The sequence below is a fragment of the Delphinapterus leucas genome, chromosome 5, assembly GCF_059928025.1.
Source record: "Delphinapterus leucas isolate spDelLeu-1000000601 "Yukka" chromosome 5, BTC_Dleu_Yukka2, whole genome shotgun sequence".
NCBI classification, from domain to species: Eukaryota; Metazoa; Chordata; class Mammalia; order Artiodactyla; family Monodontidae; genus Delphinapterus; species Delphinapterus leucas.
Window position 1 is genome coordinate 33,146,662 of NC_143133.1, and position 17,708 is coordinate 33,164,369.

The 17,708-nt window shown below is 36.0% G+C and overlaps 2 protein-coding genes across 16 annotated transcripts in view; one reads left to right on the forward strand and one right to left on the reverse strand.

Moving 5' to 3' along the window:
* The window catches only part of AIMP1 (aminoacyl tRNA synthetase complex interacting multifunctional protein 1), a 129,131-nt gene extending 128,977 nt beyond the window's left edge, over nt 1-154 (reverse strand). For 9 of the 10 annotated variants that reach the window (XR_016393223.1, XR_016393222.1, XM_089911603.1 and 6 more), the window contains exon 1: nt 47-154. Coding sequence is in view for 7 of the 10 variants with exons in the window: in XM_089911603.1 (XP_089767729.1) it covers nt 47-48 (2 nt within the window). In the remaining 3 variants the exon portion in view is untranslated. The remainder of the gene's footprint in view (nt 1-46) is intronic. The other variant, XM_089911598.1, reaches the window with a different exon arrangement.
* A 226-nt stretch (nt 155-380) lies between these two features.
* Nucleotides 381-17,708, forward strand: part of TBCK (TBC1 domain containing kinase) — a 234,913-nt gene continuing 217,585 nt past the window's right edge. For 4 of the 6 annotated variants that reach the window (XR_002643661.2, XM_022567079.3, XM_089911595.1 and 1 more), the window contains exons 1-3: nt 381-672; nt 7,833-8,054; nt 15,453-15,525. Coding sequence is in view for 4 of the 6 variants with exons in the window: in XM_022567079.3 (XP_022422787.2) it covers nt 7,862-8,054; nt 15,453-15,525 (266 nt within the window). In the remaining 2 variants the exon portion in view is untranslated. Of the gene's footprint in view, nt 677-7,832; nt 8,055-15,452; nt 15,526-17,708 lie in introns of those variants that run through there. The other 2 variants (XM_022567080.2, XM_089911597.1) reach the window with 2 other exon arrangements.

Below are 17,708 nucleotides of genomic sequence, written 5' to 3' on the forward strand. Positions count from 1 at the left end.
TGTTCGCAATCCCCGTACCCCGGGACCCTCTGTGGACGACACTCACATGTATCGGTGAACAGGCTGAACCTCGGCCGTCTCGGCCCGGAGCCGGTAAGGACAGCCTCCCGCTCACGAAGGCAGCGAGAAAGGACCCAATGAGTTGTCCTCGCTAAACGCCTGAGCGGTCCACAGATTCTTCTTCAAATTCAGTGGCCCCCTTCCCGTGCGCAGCCACACCACACTCCCCGTCGCCCATTCCTTCAGCCAATAACGCCAACCATTCCGCACCTCTTCCTCGGTCTCTGTATTTTGTCGCCAGGTTGGGCGAGGGGCAAGACGCCGGACGTCGGGGTCTTTCTTTAGAGTTCCGTCGCGTACGCTGTGAAGTCAGAGGAAAAGGCCGAGCTGAGGGTGGCCGTGGGGAGAGCTGGGAGCTGTCAGCGGAGAGCGCGGGGGTCGCTCTCCTGGCCGGAGGCGAGGCAGGCAACTCCGGCTGATTTAAGCTGGCGGGCAAAGGGCAATCTCTGAGCTCGCGGCGCTCCAGGAGCAGCCTCTTGTAGAAGCACCTGAAATGCAGGGTCTGGTGCCCTAAGCAATAGCGGCAACACCAGCTCCAGCGACAGCTCTGGGGCCCTGTGTAGGAGCTCCATCCCCTTGTCTTTGTGTCCGCCTGCGTCCCCAGACCCAGAGGCAGGTATTTGGGTTTCCCAGTTTTCTGTATCGTAGTGGTCGGGGCTGGTGGGAGGTAGAGGAAGGTGAGGTGCAGCGAGCGGCCTCGCATTTCCGCCGTGAGTGATAGAGACCACCGGTGCAGCTGCTGGCTGCTGAGTACCGTCTCCATCCCTAGCTACAGCCCGCCTTCCCCCTACACACCTGAGTCCTTTGAGGACTGCAGGCGGCTCTTAGAAAGGATCTTCCACCTGACTGTTTCAGAGAATTTGGAATCGGCTCTCCCGTTGCTCAACATAGATTAAACTCTTGCTTTGGTTTGTTTCTTGTTTTCAAAGGCTTAGTCAGTTGTCGAGATGTGGCATTCACTTGTGCAGTGAAAGAATGTGAACGAGTGGAAGTTTCTTTAGAATTGTTAGTGGTTGCTTTTCAAGGCCTCTTGTCCCTGTTTTTATTTGGGACAGAAAGACAACTTTTTGCGGGAAAGTACATAAAATAAATGAAACCCATTGAAGAAATGTGTAAATTGTTTTATTCGTAACGAAATATGCATCTTTTGCCCTATTTTTTTACCTTTTTCCCTTTGTGATGCATTTCCACTTAAAGTTCTTTGAGGGCGGATATTGTGTCCTGTTCACTGGTGGCCCCGAAGCTGGAAAAACACCTGACTTAAAATACGAGCTTCAGGATATTTGTTGAATGAATGAATTTTCAAACCCAACTCCTTATGTTGTTTTTTTTTCCTCAACTAATCTCTCACCTCAGCTGTTTTTTCCACTGGCTTTCTTCCACTCACCAAGTGGAAAAAAATCTATGTCTGTGTATTTGTTATGTGTGAACCTTTTTATGTGCACCCATCTAAGAGGTAGTTGAAGCAGAACACTGATGAAATGTTTAACGCCAGCTACGGTTTTATCGTTTTGAATTATTTGCATTTTCTTTATTTGGTTATTTGATTTTTAGTTGTCTAAGTGACAGAAGTATCTAATGGAAGATCAAATAGCATAGTATAAAAGGACTGCCTAATAAAATGCAACAGCTCAGGCTCTTCCTTCCTACCCTCAGTTCTGTTACTTCAGAGATAATCATTTTTAACCTTTTCTAATTTTAGGTCTGTATGTTGAACAAGTTAAACTGCTAATTCTTTTTATTTTAATTGACTTCTTAAGATAGGCCACAACATCCACAACCTCTCTACCGCAATTTTTTTGTTTGTTTTTTAATAATTTTTATTGAAATACAGTTGATTTACAATGTTGTGGGTTTTTTGTTGTTTTTTTTTTTTGACTGCATTGGGTTTTCGTTGCTGTGCGTGGGCTTCTCATTGCCATGGCTTCTCTTGTTGGGGAGCACGGGCTCTAGGTGCGTGGGCTCAGTAGTTGTTGCACACGGGCTCTAGAACGCAGGCTCAGTAGTTGTGGCGCACAGGCTTAGTTGCTCCACGGCATGTGGGCTCTTCCCGAACCAGTGCTCCAACCCGTGTCCCTGCACTGGCAGGTGGATTCTTAACCACTGTGCCACCAGGGAAGCCCTCTTCTACAAATTTTTGAATCGTTATCACAATTTTTAGTTTTCATATTGGTTAATTTTAGAATTCTAAGTAATATATTTAAACTTAATTTTTTTCATATGAACTTTTGAAAATACTTATATTTGGCTCCTTATTTTGTAAAATGAGGGAAGTAGAGACTCTACCTTCCCTTACCGCCACAGAAACTGCATCCATTCCCACCTTTCCTTAGGTGGACCTTTACTTCTACGTTGTCAAGGTTATTAATAGTTACAGTATATTTCTTAACTGCAGTTGTTTTTTGCTTTGTTTATGTGTTTAAAAACTAGTAAAATGTTACAATATTATAGCTTTGTAAATAATCTTCAGTGCTGAGCCAAGACGTATGCTATTATACATTTCCTTCCCAATGTTTTAATTTCATGACCTTTGTACCACTCTAACAAGAAGATTTGTAATATTAACATCCAACTGATTACTCTTTCTTCCTCTCCAATAACAACAATTATGCCATAGTTAAATGTGCTTAATTTTTTGGATTATATACTTCTTATGTAGCTTTTGGCTCTCCTCACTTTCACAGAGTACTTTGCACTTTCTTTGAGGGAAAAGATGCATGTGCTTTATTCACCACATCCTCTCATTCTTTGTATGAGAACCTCCCTTACTCTGCTTGAAGACATTCCCCTTGGAGCCCAATTACCTTCTGTTTAATTGGAACAGATTACTTTCTAGTCCTTTGGTGCAGCTTCTATACTGGATTATAGTCATTGAATTCTTGAGTAAGATACATTGTTTCTTAACTCCATGTCTTTTATTATTTGGTTTTCTCCTCTGTTTTGTTAGAATACATCCTAAAGAAACTTGTTCATGAAGGTATGTGGATGGTGATTCTATTTTTTAATGTTTGCATAGTTGTAAATTATTATTTTGCTATTATTAATGATAGTTTGGCTGGGTAAAGAAACAAAATTATGTTTCTTCCAACTTTTCAAGGCTTCACCATCTTCTAACTTCTGTTGTTGCTCATGAGAATGAGTGTCTGATCTTGATTTGTTGATGCCTGAACTATTTGTTTTCTCTCTGAAATGACTTAAATTTTTAGTTATGCTTGATGCTTTGAAAATTTGTCATGGCATGTCTTGGTCTGAGTTTATTCTCCTTGCAGTTAACTCATTCGATGGAGCTAGGATAAATGTCTCCATTTCGGTCTTTTTTCATTTATTCTCCTTGAAATTAGAAGCCTTTTTAATTTGAAGGTACATATTTCCCTTCAATTGTGGGGAATTTTCTCCCATCTTTTGTAATTTATTCTCCTTTATTTTTCCCTGTTCCCTTTTTTGAAATGCCTATAAGGTGGTTGTTGAATTCTTGGGTTGATTCACTATGTGTGTTAACTTTTCTGTTATGCTTTTTTTTTATCTATTTGCCCATTTGCTTCATGTTCTGAGTAACTGTCTCAATTTTATTTTCTAACACTTCTATCTAGTTTGGTAATCATATGTTTAAGTACCAAGCACTAACTTTTAAAATTATTATTTTCTCATATTCTCTTAATTTTGTTTCATTTTCTTTTTTTAAATGAGATGAAATTTACATATATTAGAGTACACTGATTTTAAGTGATCAGTTTGAGGAGTTTTGATACATGTGAACAAAAGTGACAAACACCACCCGAATCAAGATGTGAAACATTTGGACTACTCCTGAAAGTTCCTATGTTTCCCTCTCCAATCCTGTCCCCGCCCCCCACACACACCCAGCCAAGGCACTACAATTCTCTTTTTTATCACTGTAGTTTAGAACTGTAGTTCTAGAACTACATTTAAATGGAGCCATAGGATATATACACTCTTATGTGTCTACTGCTTTCATCAACATAATATTTTTGAGATACATCCATATTTTGGCATGGTTGTTCCTTTTTTGTTGCTTTTGAATAGCATTTCATTGGTTGAATATGCTACAACTTGTTTATCAGTTCACTTGTATGATGTTTACATTGCTTCCAGTTTGGGGCTGTTATGAGTAAAACTTCTGTGAACATTCTTGTACAAGTATTTTTATGGACAAATATTTTAAGTTTTCTCGGGTAAGTACCGAGTAGGAGTGGAATTTCTGAGCCATAAGGGGTATTTTTAACTTTAGGACAGTTTTCCAAACAGTTTTTCAAAGTTCTTGTGTCATTTTAACACTACCATCAGCTGCAGAGTATCAGCTCCAGTTCCACATTTTTCTCAACACTTGATATTGCCAGTCATTCCAATTTTAGCCATTCTGGTAGGTGTGAAATGGTATATTGTTGTGCTTTTAATTTGCACTTCCCTGCTGATTAATTATATTGAGAACTTTTTCATGTGCTTATTGTCTATTTGTATTCCTTCTTTGTGAAAAATACATGTTTCAGACTTTTACCTATTTTTGTTTTTCTTTTTATTATTGAGTTGTAGGCATTCTTTATATATTCTAAGTCTATTATCATATATACAAACATACATATAATACATATACATCTATTTGATAAAAATGTTATATATAGATATAAATAATACTTTTCTTAACTTTGGCTTGGATTTTTATTTTCTCAAATGTGATTTTTGATGTGCAATGTTTTTAATTTTGATGAAGCTCACTTTATAAAGTTAGTTTTTTATGGCTTTTTTTTATCCTGCTTCAGAAATCTTTGCCTATCCTAAGGTTGCAAAAATATTCTGTGTTTTTTTTGGGGTTTTTTTTGTAGAAGACTTACAGTTTTAGCTTTTACAATTAGGTCTATAATCCATATCAGATTTTTGTGGATGTAGCAGTAGGAGTTGAGGTTAATTTTTTCCCATGTGGTTGTCTTGTTTTAGCACCATTCGTTAAAAAGACTGTCCTTTTCCTATTGAATTCATTGGCCTTTGTTGAAAATCAATTCATTGTATTTAAAAATATTTTTCATTTTAAAATTTAAAATTTTTATGAAATATATTGTATATAGCACATATATATAAATAGATAGAGATATAGAATATGGGAATTATGGAGCATAATAATAATATGAACACCTTAACCCACCAATTAAGAATAAGAATATTACTCAAAATTTTTGAAGCTTCTTATGGGTTATTCCCTAATCTTATGACTGTTTTTCATATAGTGGTAACACTAGCCTCAGGTTTTTTTTTTAATTCCTTTAAGTTTTGAATATATTCTTACCTCATATGTAAGTATTCCTGAATTATTTATTATTTAGCTTTTGTGGTTTTTGAATTTTATGAATATTGGCATAAGTTTTGTGTGACTTTTTTTCCTGCTCAACATTATATTTCTAGGATTCATCTATATTATTAAATGTTGCTATAGTTTGCTTGTTTTCCATCCTGTGTGTTCTTCCATCAAATGAATGTACCACAGTTTATTTAGCCATTCACCTGTGTGTGGACATTTAAGTTGTTTCCAGTTTAGAGATAATAGAAACAGTACCACCCTGATCTTTCTTGGTTTCTGCTTGTGTATGTGTGTAGGAGTTTCTGCAGGAACAAAATAGTGTCAAACTGTCTTCCAAAGTCATTGTACCAATTTACACTCTGTTTCTCCATAATCTAACATTGTGTATTATCAGATTTCTTAATTTTTACTGTCTCACAGGTATAAATTCTCATGTGATTTTAATGAACAATTTCTTGAATATTAATGAGGTTTATCTTCTCATGTATGTTGGCAATTCCTTTTCATTCTTTTATAAAATATGTTTTTCCATACCTCCTTTTTTATATAATTGGTATAATATCTTCTCAAAATTTTCTCAAAACTTTCTAAATTTATTAGAGTTAGTTTTGGTTTGGGGTTTTTTTCATAAATTATTTTGGTTGCATCCAGGGCAGATTTTTTTTTTTGGTTTATTTTATGTTTTGCCCTTTATGCTATAGTCTTTCCTCAACTATCTGATGATTCCTGGACAGTTCCTCATTTAAGAGTTAAGGAAGACTATCTGGGAGCATTTTGTATGTGGATAGGCTTGTTGACTGGAATACCCTGTTTTAGGATGGCTTGGTAGACAGCCAGATCTTAACTGGGGTCTTACAAATTCCAGAATTAAGAGGAGTTTGCTTTTGTCCACAGTGCTCATACCAACTATTTATTGTAATTCTCACACAGTTTATTTTATTCCTTTAGGGATGAACCATTTTGTTTTTTGTTTTTCTTTTGCTTAGAGGATAAATAAGTGGCCAGGGGCTTCCCTGGTAGTGCAGTGGTTGAGAGTCCGCCTGCCGATGCAGGGGACACGGGTTCATGCCCCAGTCCGGGAAGATCCCACATGCCGTGGAGCGGCTGGGCCCGTGAGCCATGGCCGCTGAGCCTGCGCGTCCCGGAGCCTGTGCTCCGCAACGGGAGAGGCCACAACAGTGAGAGGCCCGCGTACAGCAAAAAAACAACAACAAAAACCAAACAAACAAAAAAATAACTGGCCAATACTGGGGGGCTGGTGGCAGGGTTGACTCTTCTGTTCTTCAGCCTTTCAAATTATCTTTCTCATTTCAAACCTTCTTCTGACTGCTGCTGTTCACCATTGTTCCTGCCTTCTATGAATCTGAAGCCTCTGAACTGAAGAGGCTGAGCAAAACTTCTTGACTGTATCATAGGTTGTAGCTTCCTTCTTTCTGTTTCTTGTGACAATACTCTTCTATATGGAAAATGCTTTACAGGAGTTTCTTGAAGTCTTTCATCAGCTCAAGGCCTTTTTCTGTTCTCTTCCTTGTTATGAGTTTATACATTTTAAAACAGTTCTTTTTAATGTTTTAATGAGGTTTCTGGGCAGGCATATGAAAAGCAGTCTGTTAACTTGATTTAGAATTCCAGATTTTTATTGTAAAAGCTGAGAAGAGAAGAATGCAATGCTTGACCAATGGAATGTCTTTTTCATGAGACACGTGGGTGAGAGATATTTTTTGTTGGAGGACCTTTTTTGTTGTGGTTGTCATAATGTGATTCAGATTTTGGAGCAAGTTTTTTAATCTTCAGGCTGCTCCATGATAAAACTCTGGGACACCATTTGCTCTGGAATCTATGCTGCTAGGACCCCTCAGGATCTACACATAGAACATCTATTTCTAATCTAGAGGCAATAACATCTGTCAAGATCATTGAGGGGATTAAAACATCACTTGTAAAGAACCTAGCACAGAAACAAAAATTGATTAGTTAAGTAACATTATAGTGCTGTCTGTTATCTGGTTTAATTTTTATACTATTAATAGAGCCCTTGATTATTTAAAGTTTCTGGTTGGTATCCTTATTTCCTTTTTCCTGACTCCCCTCACTCTGAAAAAGGAAACTCTGTGGGTTATTCAAGCTTTAGGTAAAGAGAAGAGCCTTACTGATATGAATATGCAATAACGAACTTCCTCTAAACTCTTAGAACTGTCAGACATCCTTGTAGAGGGAATGTTCTGTCTTTCCTTTATATGCCATTGAAAATCTTTGATTTTGATTTAGAGCTGCAATATAAATTCATGATTGGGTGGTTTTTCCTCTTTGATATTGTCTTGAAATTTTTTAACGTTTTTTTTTAACTGTAAAGTGTACAGATCGGCATTTTCCTCCAAGTTATATTAGTTATCATGTTTAAGGTCAGAAAACACTGGCTTAAGGTCTAGTTGATCTATCAAAAACTTCTCTCCTTTTCTAGGTTATCTTGGAAGATCTAGGACTCCAAAAATGTTTCCCTTGAAGGATGCTGAAATGGGTGCCTTTACCTTCTTTGCCTCTGCTCTGCCACATGATGTTTGTGGGAGCAATGGGCTTCCTCTCACACCAAATTCCATCAAAATTTTAGGGCGCTTTCAAATCCTTAAGACCATCACGCACCCCAGACTGTGCCAGTATGTGGATATTTCTCGGGGAAAGCATGGTAAGTTGCTGTTGTTGTCTCCTATTTTGTGTTCTCTACCCTGTTACCCTGGTTAGGTTATAATATACATTGTAAACATATAAAGTAATCAGTATGTGTGTGTACAAGTGCCTTAACCTTTCACTCTAGCCAAACTGCATAATTTGAGTTTTCCTTACTACATTTGAATGATTCATATTTCCTAGATCTCAGAATCAAGATTTTTAATTTTCCCTTTCAGGGAAGCCACCTATTCTCAAGCATTTCTTCACCTCTCTAAGAAGGAAATGAAAGTTCTAAAGTTAGAAACTTTAGAATTGTTTATGAGAGTGTATTTTATGATTGAAAGTAATAATTTGGGTTAAGTTTCTTCAAATGAAAAGAGAGTCACTAATTTTTTTACCTCTTTGGAGCTGCATTAGTCTTTTCATACAGGATTTCATTTGGAAAAGTTGAACTGTATTGGTTAAAAAGTCAGTGTTTCACCGGGAAGATGTTTACTGCCTTTTTTTCTTCCGTAGCCTGTATCTTAGTCCATTCTGGCTGCTAAAATAAGACACCATAAACCGAGTGGCTTATAAACAAGAAAGGTTTATTTCTCACAGTTCTGGAGATTAAGGCACCAGCAGATTCCACGTCTGGTGAGGCCCGCTTCTTCATTGACAGCCATCTTCTCACTGTAACCTCACATGGTGGGAGCGGGAAGGGTGTTCTCTCAGGCCTCTTTTGTAAGATCACACCTCCCAAAGCCCCACCCCCAAACACCATCACACTGAGGATTAGGTGTCAACATATGGATGTGGGCGGGGGGGACACAAATGTTCAATCTGTAGCACCCCTTGAAGGTGCTTATGTTAGCAATATTTTAATTATTTTAAAATTATTTTTGAAAGCTTAATTGCATGCTGAGGTTCCATTTCTTAGAATTATTTTAAATGCATCTCACTGAAATATATTTAATTTTTCTAACAAAATGATTTATGAAAGTTAACCCTATATACTTGCTGATATTACCCTGTTTTTATTCCTACAAAAATGGCATTTTCAGGTGTTTCAACCTAACATTAATAAAGACGCTCAAAAAATGCAAACTGTATTTCCTTTATTGTTTTGCTGAAAAACAGGCTAAATGATACTTTCAAGGTTATGCCTCTTAAAAAATACTTGCTCTGAAAGTTTTCTAGACTGAGTAGAAAATGTTTTTTGTAATAAATATTATTGATGGCTAATATTTATTGAGTGTTTATTATATATTAGGCAGTATTCTAAGCTTTACATATTTTAATTAACTTAATGCTTACAACCTTACCATGAGGTAGAAACAGATAAGGAAGTTGAGGCACAAAGCAATTAAGTAACTTCTGGCAAGTTTGTTGTTTAAAAACAAGCTAACAAAAAACCTTTTGCTAACGTTTTTATTTGATAAATGACTTCAATGACGTTAACTAAATTATAGAACTCATTTGGGGCTTTTTATATAATCGAGTACTTGATAGATATGGTCAATCCCTGAATGCCTCAAACACCACCCTGCCAATCCAATTACAAATACTAAAGAATTTCCGCTTGTGGGGTTGACCTAGTTCCAAAATCACTCCAAACTTAGCAATATAGTGGACCCTCATTATCGTCTGTAGCGAGTAACCATAATTATTATTGCTGTTTTACATCTGCAAATTTGGAGTATGCCTGTCTTCCCAAAGTCTTGCCACTTTACTCAGTTCTTAGGACTTCTTCATCCTTGTATCCTGAAGTGCCCTTTATTTCTTCCCACTGTGTCTGGAAGCCTGTTTGGAGCATCACTTCATATGACTGCAGTCTTGCCTCTGTCCAGTTTTCCCTAGGCTTTCTTTTCATGGGATAATTGACTCAGTAGTCCTAGATACTTCTTGAGCTCCTTCTTTTCATCCCACTATCTAAATGAGGCCCTGTAAACACTAAACTAGGAAAAACCTTATGACATTATCCCTTTGGGGAACACAACTGCTAACTGCCCAGGAACCATCTTTTTAGTTATAAATGTGAGATAGGAACTAATCTCCTTAGACACTGTTAGACTCTCTTAATGTAGAACCCAGCTCAACATCTAGGTAGTCTCTTTAGGCCCATCCACCATATTGCTGGTTACTCTGTTTCCCCTGCTTTCCCTGCTCCTGGATCTCAGCAGCCCTTTCTTCTAGGGACACACAGGTCATGGATGTGTGTAAAATTCATATATTTTAAGTTTGGCTGCCTGGAATGAAAATATCAGTGATTGTCAAAAGGTTAGGGAATTTGATTATTTTTTAACTATTGGCAATGTTCATTGTCCTGAAAAGTTGTATGCCTCATAAGGTGTAAATAAATTAGAATAAGTGTCGACGTGAAGGTCTTTTTGTTCCAAAACATCCCAGTCATTTCAGTTGAATTTAGTTTGAAAAGTTTGAAAAGGCTCTACTCAACAGTCTCCTTAGTGAACAACACATATTTCTCGATGATTTAATACCACATGATTTTGGTTTGGACTCCACTTAATTGTCTCCTCAAAGAATTTTGATTTTGGTTCCTTTCCCCCCTTTATTCTGTTCTTACTATACAGATATCTCACAATTTGTCATTGTTAGTCCCCCACCTCCCCACCTTTCGCTTTTTACTTGGAGTAATATGTGACATGTGGTCTGTTTTACTAACATTATGTTTTTACATGTTAGGTTAGTTCAGAAGTCAGGCTCTCAGTGTTTCCTATGGATCATTCAAAACTGATTCAAGATGATGTTAGTTTCTTGCTAGCTCAGCAGAATAATGTATTTCAACTCAAGAATAGTGTACATTAGAATTTGTGCACTTGATTTATTAAAGAGAAGTTGAGTAAAATATCTTTAAAAGAAAAAAGCCAATAAAGCATGAAAATACTTAAGTTAACTTAATCTTTTTCTTTTGAACTTGAAATCTCAGCAGTTTTAGAAGCAGAATAAGGATTATAAATGGTAATACATTCCATTTTATTTGGTATTGGTTACCCAGAAATCTTTTGTTTATTGCTGGGAAAATCAAGAACAAAATTATTTTAACTAATAGATTTGAAATTTAGGTAGAGAATAATAGAATTGTTAAGAACCTATAAAATAATGTATTCTATATCTTTAGCTGCATATATATTTCAACCTAAGTGTCTATATCAGTTTAGAGTTCCATCAAAGAAACAAAACCAGTAGGAGATAGATAGCTAGATAGCTACACAGATATAGATTAATTGCTTGGAATTGGTTTATGTGATTTGGGGGTTGGGTAGACTCATCTGAAATCCATAGGGCAGGTCATCAAGGACAAGCTGAAATTTTAGACAACAGCTGAAGTCACAGTCCAAGTGTGGAGTTTCTTCTCCAGAGAAGAGTCTATTCTGCTCTTAAGGCCTTTACAACTGATTGAATCAGGATCACCCAGATTATCTAGGATAATCTTCCTTACTTAAAGTAAACTAATTGTAGATTTAATTTATTAAATGCCTTCACAGTAACACCTAGATTAGTGTTTTAATAACTGGAGACTATAGCCTAGCCGTGTTGACTCGTAAAACTGACAATCACAGTAACCTAGTAACAATACTGTTTTTTAAGCACAGAATTTTTCTTTATCAGTTTTACTGTATAAATATTTATTTATTCTCTTTAAAAGGTAATGAGCTAGTCTCAGTTTTTAATGTGAATAACAAAAGAATGATGCAGTAACTATATTCTAATAACCTTTCATGTTTTAACGCATTTACAATTTACCTCTTTCTTTAAGTTAAAAAAGTTTCTTTTAATCTTTCAGTCTGTTTTAGTCCCTCTTTTTATTCAACTACTTTATTATCTGTCTTGCTTAATACTGTACTCTCTTCCATTTCTTAGCATTGACTTAAAACATACAGTTCAAACTGTATGTACACTACAGTTATACTTGGCATTCAACTATTTGTTAGAAGAAAGATTATTTCACGGTTCTTGTATGTTCTACTCTTTAAAGCTCATCTTGGTGTCACATTTGTTTTTTATAAATAATGCCACTACATTGCTGACTTATATTTGGCACATTATGATTCTCAAATATTTCTGTCATATTTTATTCTGTGAAATATATTATTTTATAACAAACAGAAGTTATTTTCAAATAGTGGCCGTGAGTTTCAGAATGAAGACTCTCTAACGATATTTTGAAAAAACTGGTTCATATTGGAAGCATTGTTTTGGTATACACTCTATTACCTCTGGGAGAATCTTTGATATTCTGCCAAGGATTATGGTTCTGCTGTCTTACAGTAATACTTTAAAGGTCCATAATATCCTAAAGCTTTGGCAAACTCTGGCTTATGATATTTTGAAGGAGTTTCCTGAAGAAGCCTGATATTTTTTTTTTCCCTAAATCATTTTAAGCCTGACAAACTTTAGGCTAATGCCAGACACTTTGAAAATCCTTCATAGATATGGAGACTTATGAATATATAATTAAAAATTATTCATTAATGGGGTATGCACATTTTAACATATTCTGATGGTTTTGTTTTACATTAAAATCAGTACTATTGTGGTGTTATTATGCCTAGTTTACAACATAGGCATATACTTTCTTGTGCAGGACACACTTCTGTTTAGACAATGACTGTCATTATGTGAGACTCATTCATTTCTAATGGCTACATTGAGCCTTTGCTCAAGTTAACTCATTTAACAAGTATTTTTTAATTAGTTGCTTATATGTTTGAGGTATAATTCTAGACACTGGGGATGCATTTTAAACAAGACCAATATCCTTCCTGCCATCATGAAATGCATTATCTAGTAGAGAACAAAGGCATTAGATAAAAATGTATACAGATCTTTAGGAGTTGAAATAAGTGCTACAAAAGAAAAGTACATTGTGGAATAGATTATATGATAGGAGGAGCAAATTGATTTGGGAGGACCAGGAAAGTGTTCCTGGAGGAAATCATATTTAACTGAGTAATGAATAATAATAATAGCTAACTCTTAGGGCTTCTTATGTGCCAGGTTCTTATTATGTATTAACTCATTTCAACCTCACAACAGCTCTATGAGGTAGGTACTGTTGTTTTACGGAAGAGGAAACCTTGGCATAGAGAGGTTAGCAAACTCCCCCAAGGTCACATAACTAATGAGTATTAAACCTAAAATTTGAGCCCCGACAGAATAGTTTGTGCTCTTAACCACTATGTTTCATGATAGGAGTTAACTGGGAGGAGGAACAAGGAAGATCATTTTAGGCAATGGGAATCCATGTGCTAGTATTTTAAGGTAGGAAAGGGGAAGGAAGACCAGTGTAACTGGAAGTTGGTGAGTGACAGACAAAATAACAAAAAATAAAGCTAGACAGGGAGTTAACGTATTCAGATTTATTAATTATTATATTATCACTTAGGTTTTAATATGAAAATATGTTGGAGGGGGAATAAGAATTAATATGAGAAGATTAGTTAAGAGATTGTTGTAGTAATCTAATGAGGGATGATGTTGGATTGGGCCCAGATTGTGGCAGATGGAGCAAACTTTACAGATTCTGGAAACATTTGGGAAATAGAAAGAGCAGGGCTTTTTCTTTGGATTTGAGAAAGGGAGATTACTCCTAAATTTGTAGCTGGAGCAGCTGGCAGGATAGTGGTACCATTTACTGAAACAGTACTAAAGGGAAAGGCTTAAGGAGCAAAATAGAAATTCAGTTTGAGTCCTGTTGTGTTTGAGGTAACTTTTATATTAAAGTGAGAAACTGGCTATAAAAGCCTGGAGTTCAGAAGAGAGTTCTGGGCTTGAGATAAAATTTAAGAGTCTTTCAACCTTGGAAGTAAATAAGGAGAAAACACAGTCTGAAGACCCAGAATCAAAGGTGGAGGCACTAGAAGCATTTAAATTTGGGTAGAAGAGGTACCAGTCTACAGAGGAGACTGAGGAGAGGTAGCCAGATAGGTGTAAGGAAAATTGACAAAATGTGGTAAGAGGGAAAGCAAAGGAATGCTGCTTCCCATTTTGGTTTTCTGACAGTATTATTTACTTTTTCCTTCTAGAACTTCACAGTTGTGCTAAATTGCTTGGAGTTCAACTTTGCATGCTGTTTTCTTTATTGAATTGAAGAACTAGAACTTTTATCTCAACTTTCTTTCCTATTTTATTCCTTTGTTTCCCCTCATTAAATGTTCTTTCAAATTTAATTTTCTTTAAGTTCCTGTTTAGATCACTTGGAGTTTTTTTCTGAAAGTGATAGTTTTCATTTATAGTTTTAAAATTTTGTGTTTCAGATCATTCTATATAATGCCACCACCTCAGTTTGAGCTTCCAAGATGTGACCCATACAATATCCTGCCCTCACACCTCACATGATTGCCTGTGTACCATTGTCCTTCATCTCTCCTCCCAGCAGGCAAGACCATACCTTGAATCAGTCCTTCCCATCTTCTACTCTCATTTTTCTACCTTTGCCGTTTTTCATTTTCACCAAACCTCCTTGCAGTTATCACTATTTCTGGTCCCTTTTCACCTTTACTTCTTTATCTGGTCTTAGCTTGCCATCTGTATTATGTGTTTACCTTCTTCCTTTTTTAGAACTCATTTTGCATAGATATTCATAGTACCCCGGTTTCTTTCTCCTGAAATAACCTTATCAAATCTCCAACCACTTGTGAGCCCAGTTGTGCTTTTCTCTCACTCCTCTTACATTCTTTCATCTAAAAAGGAAAAGAGTTTGTTGATCTGCTGCTGTGTCAGACAACGTGTTAGTCACTAGGTACCTGATGATTACATTAAAAATGTATAGACCTTCAAAACTGTGCTGTCTTATTCTTAAACAGTTGATCTGTTGGAAAATAAAAATTACATCATGATATAGATTGTGCCCACCCAGATTTTATATTATTACTAATCTCAGCAAGCCCCATGATGTTACAAGTAACCCCAAGCTGATTTTCTGTTCTTTCTCCATAGTCATGATTCAGAACATTTCTACTTTTCTCAAATTTCTGAACTCAGTTTCAAAAACCTTATATTTGAACCAGACCGTCAAGACAATTTGTCCCTAGCTCCCAATTTCCCCTTCACTTCAAAATTTCTTTATATCTTCATCCAAGCTTTTTCTTCTCCTAGTCTGTGTCAGAAGAAGGATTACTTCTTTTTGCCAAAGGTAAACTTTTCCAGCTGTTTTTCCTGATGCACATGGGAGAAATTCTAGAGAAAAACACAAGATGAAAAGAAATTTTTATTTAATGTGTTGTTTTATTACACATTTATCCTGTTATTCTACATATTTGATTTTTATGTAGTTAATGTAGACTTTGAAAAGCTCTTTTAAAATATCATTTGTACTATATGTTAATAACTTTAGTGGGGTATATTATTTTGTTATTAAAACATTGTGTTAATCAAATATCAAGTGGAGTTGGTGTTTTTTTTTACTCAGAGAGACTGGTGGTGGTGGCTGAACACTGTGAACAGAGTCTAGAAGACTTGCTTCGAGAAGGGAAACCCGTGAGGTACTGTATAATATCAGGACAATTACATGAAAAGCAGAAATTGGCAAACAAAAGGCATTTTAACTAGAAACTACAGGATTTTAGTTTCTTCTGTTACTTGCTTAATGATAAAATCCAGGTGTAAATTTTCACTTTAGGAAATTTAATTCACAGGCCTCATAGAAATTCAACATTGACATTATCCAGTGTTCAGCTTTTGTGAGGTAAGCATTCTGAAAAGTACTTGACAAAAAATTACTAAAGAGGATATACAGGAAAATTTGAAATCTTTTTAGTACCAAGCGTTTCTCTAGCTGAGTTTTAAGAGTATTTCCTGAGAGAAGTACATGGTAACTTCTCACAGGGCACTGGTATTCTTAGGGACATAGGACATAGTGAACTGTGTAGAAGGCTAGATTGAAGAATAGAGAGAAATAATAATCATGGCTTGGGTGGAATATAATCATACAGTTTAAATTCAGTTATTTCAGGGGCTTCCCTGGTGGTGCAGTGGTTGAGAGTCTGCTTGCTGATGCAGGGGACATGGGTTCGTGCCCCGGTCCTGGAGGGTCCCACATGCCGCGGAGCGGCTAGGCCCGTGAGCCATGGCCGCTGAGCCTGCGGGTGTGGAGCCTGTGTTCCGCAACCAGAGAGGCCACAACAGTGAGAGGCCCGCGTATCGCAAAAAAAAAAAAAAAAAAAAGTAAAAATTCAGTTATTTCAGTGACACATGAAATTTACTTTCTGAGGCATTTTTGGCAAGAAAAGTGGTCTAAACTTTCTTACAAATATACTATTAAATGAGCTTCTTAACAGATTTTCAGAAATTATCTTAAAGTTATGAAAAATGTTTCTTTAATGAATTAAGTTGTACTAAACCAATGAAAAATATTTGCCATGAGCCTTTATAGGATTGTAATTATCCATCCTAGATTAAAGAAATATTCTTATTCTTAGTCAATACTCTTTAATCATTGCTATATTATAGATGAAGATAAATCTTTTGCATGGGAGGAAAAATGTGTATCTTACTAAATGGTAGTAATTTAATAGCAGCAAAACAAATAAATTGAATAAAAGTACTTTCCTTGCTACTTTAAATGGTTTGGTTTTAAGTGGTCGCTGGAATGAAAGATGCAGATATCAAGTATCCAGTTGCGTCACTTGCTTTTTTAGAAAAGTCTAAATCTGACCATGGTGATAAAAGTGACTTTTCTATATATTTAACCTAACTTAGTAAATATGTTTTTATAGGTATAATTTTTGCATGTCACAAATCTTTAATTGTATTTTTTTAAGAACATATTACTCTTTGCCCACCAGTTTAAATTTACACTTTAATTTATAGGCCACCAATGCAAAAAAAAAGAAAAAGTTCTCTGTGAAAGCTAGTTCACATTAAAATTGAAAACCAATTGTAGTCATGTCTTTAGGAATTTTAACTGAGTTTGGGTTAAATTTGTATAAAGATTTACAATGCAATATGTATGATGAAAAAGCCACTAACTAGCTAGGCAGCCTTGGACCGGTCTCTTAATCATTTTCCATATCTGTAGAACAAGGAGTTTTACTTGAACTAGGGATCATTCTAGAGGAAGTTATTGTCAACTTTATATTTTATTTAATATGAATTACATGTGATAATATATTAATCAATTGCCTTTATAAGCATATGTTTTCTTATACTAATATATTATACTAGTATATTAACCTACTATTCCCCATTACTTAAATGGTAGATTTTTTTGACAGAAGAACCCATGACAAGTCTAAGTGTAAAATTCAGTGCTATAATATTAAAGGCAAGTTGTTTTAGAAACGTCTATTTTATGATCCAGGAATCCTCATCCTAGGTAGAGGATCTCCTTAAATTTGTGCCCAAGAGGTACATCATTTGCCTCCCTGTAGTCCCAGCCCTGCTTTGGCATTTAATTAAGAGAAATGAAAAATGCATGCCCACCAAAATATTTGCACAAGAATGTTCCCAGAAACTTTATTCATAGTAGCCCCAAACTGGGAAGAACTCAAGTGTCCATCAATGGGAGAATGGGTAAGCAGATTGTGGTATATTAATCAACAATAAAACGGAATAAACTACTGATACAACAACATGATGAACCTTAGAAATATTATGCTGAGCAAAAGAAGCCAGACACAAAAATCATATTCTTCCATTTATATGAAGTTCTAGAACAATCAAAACT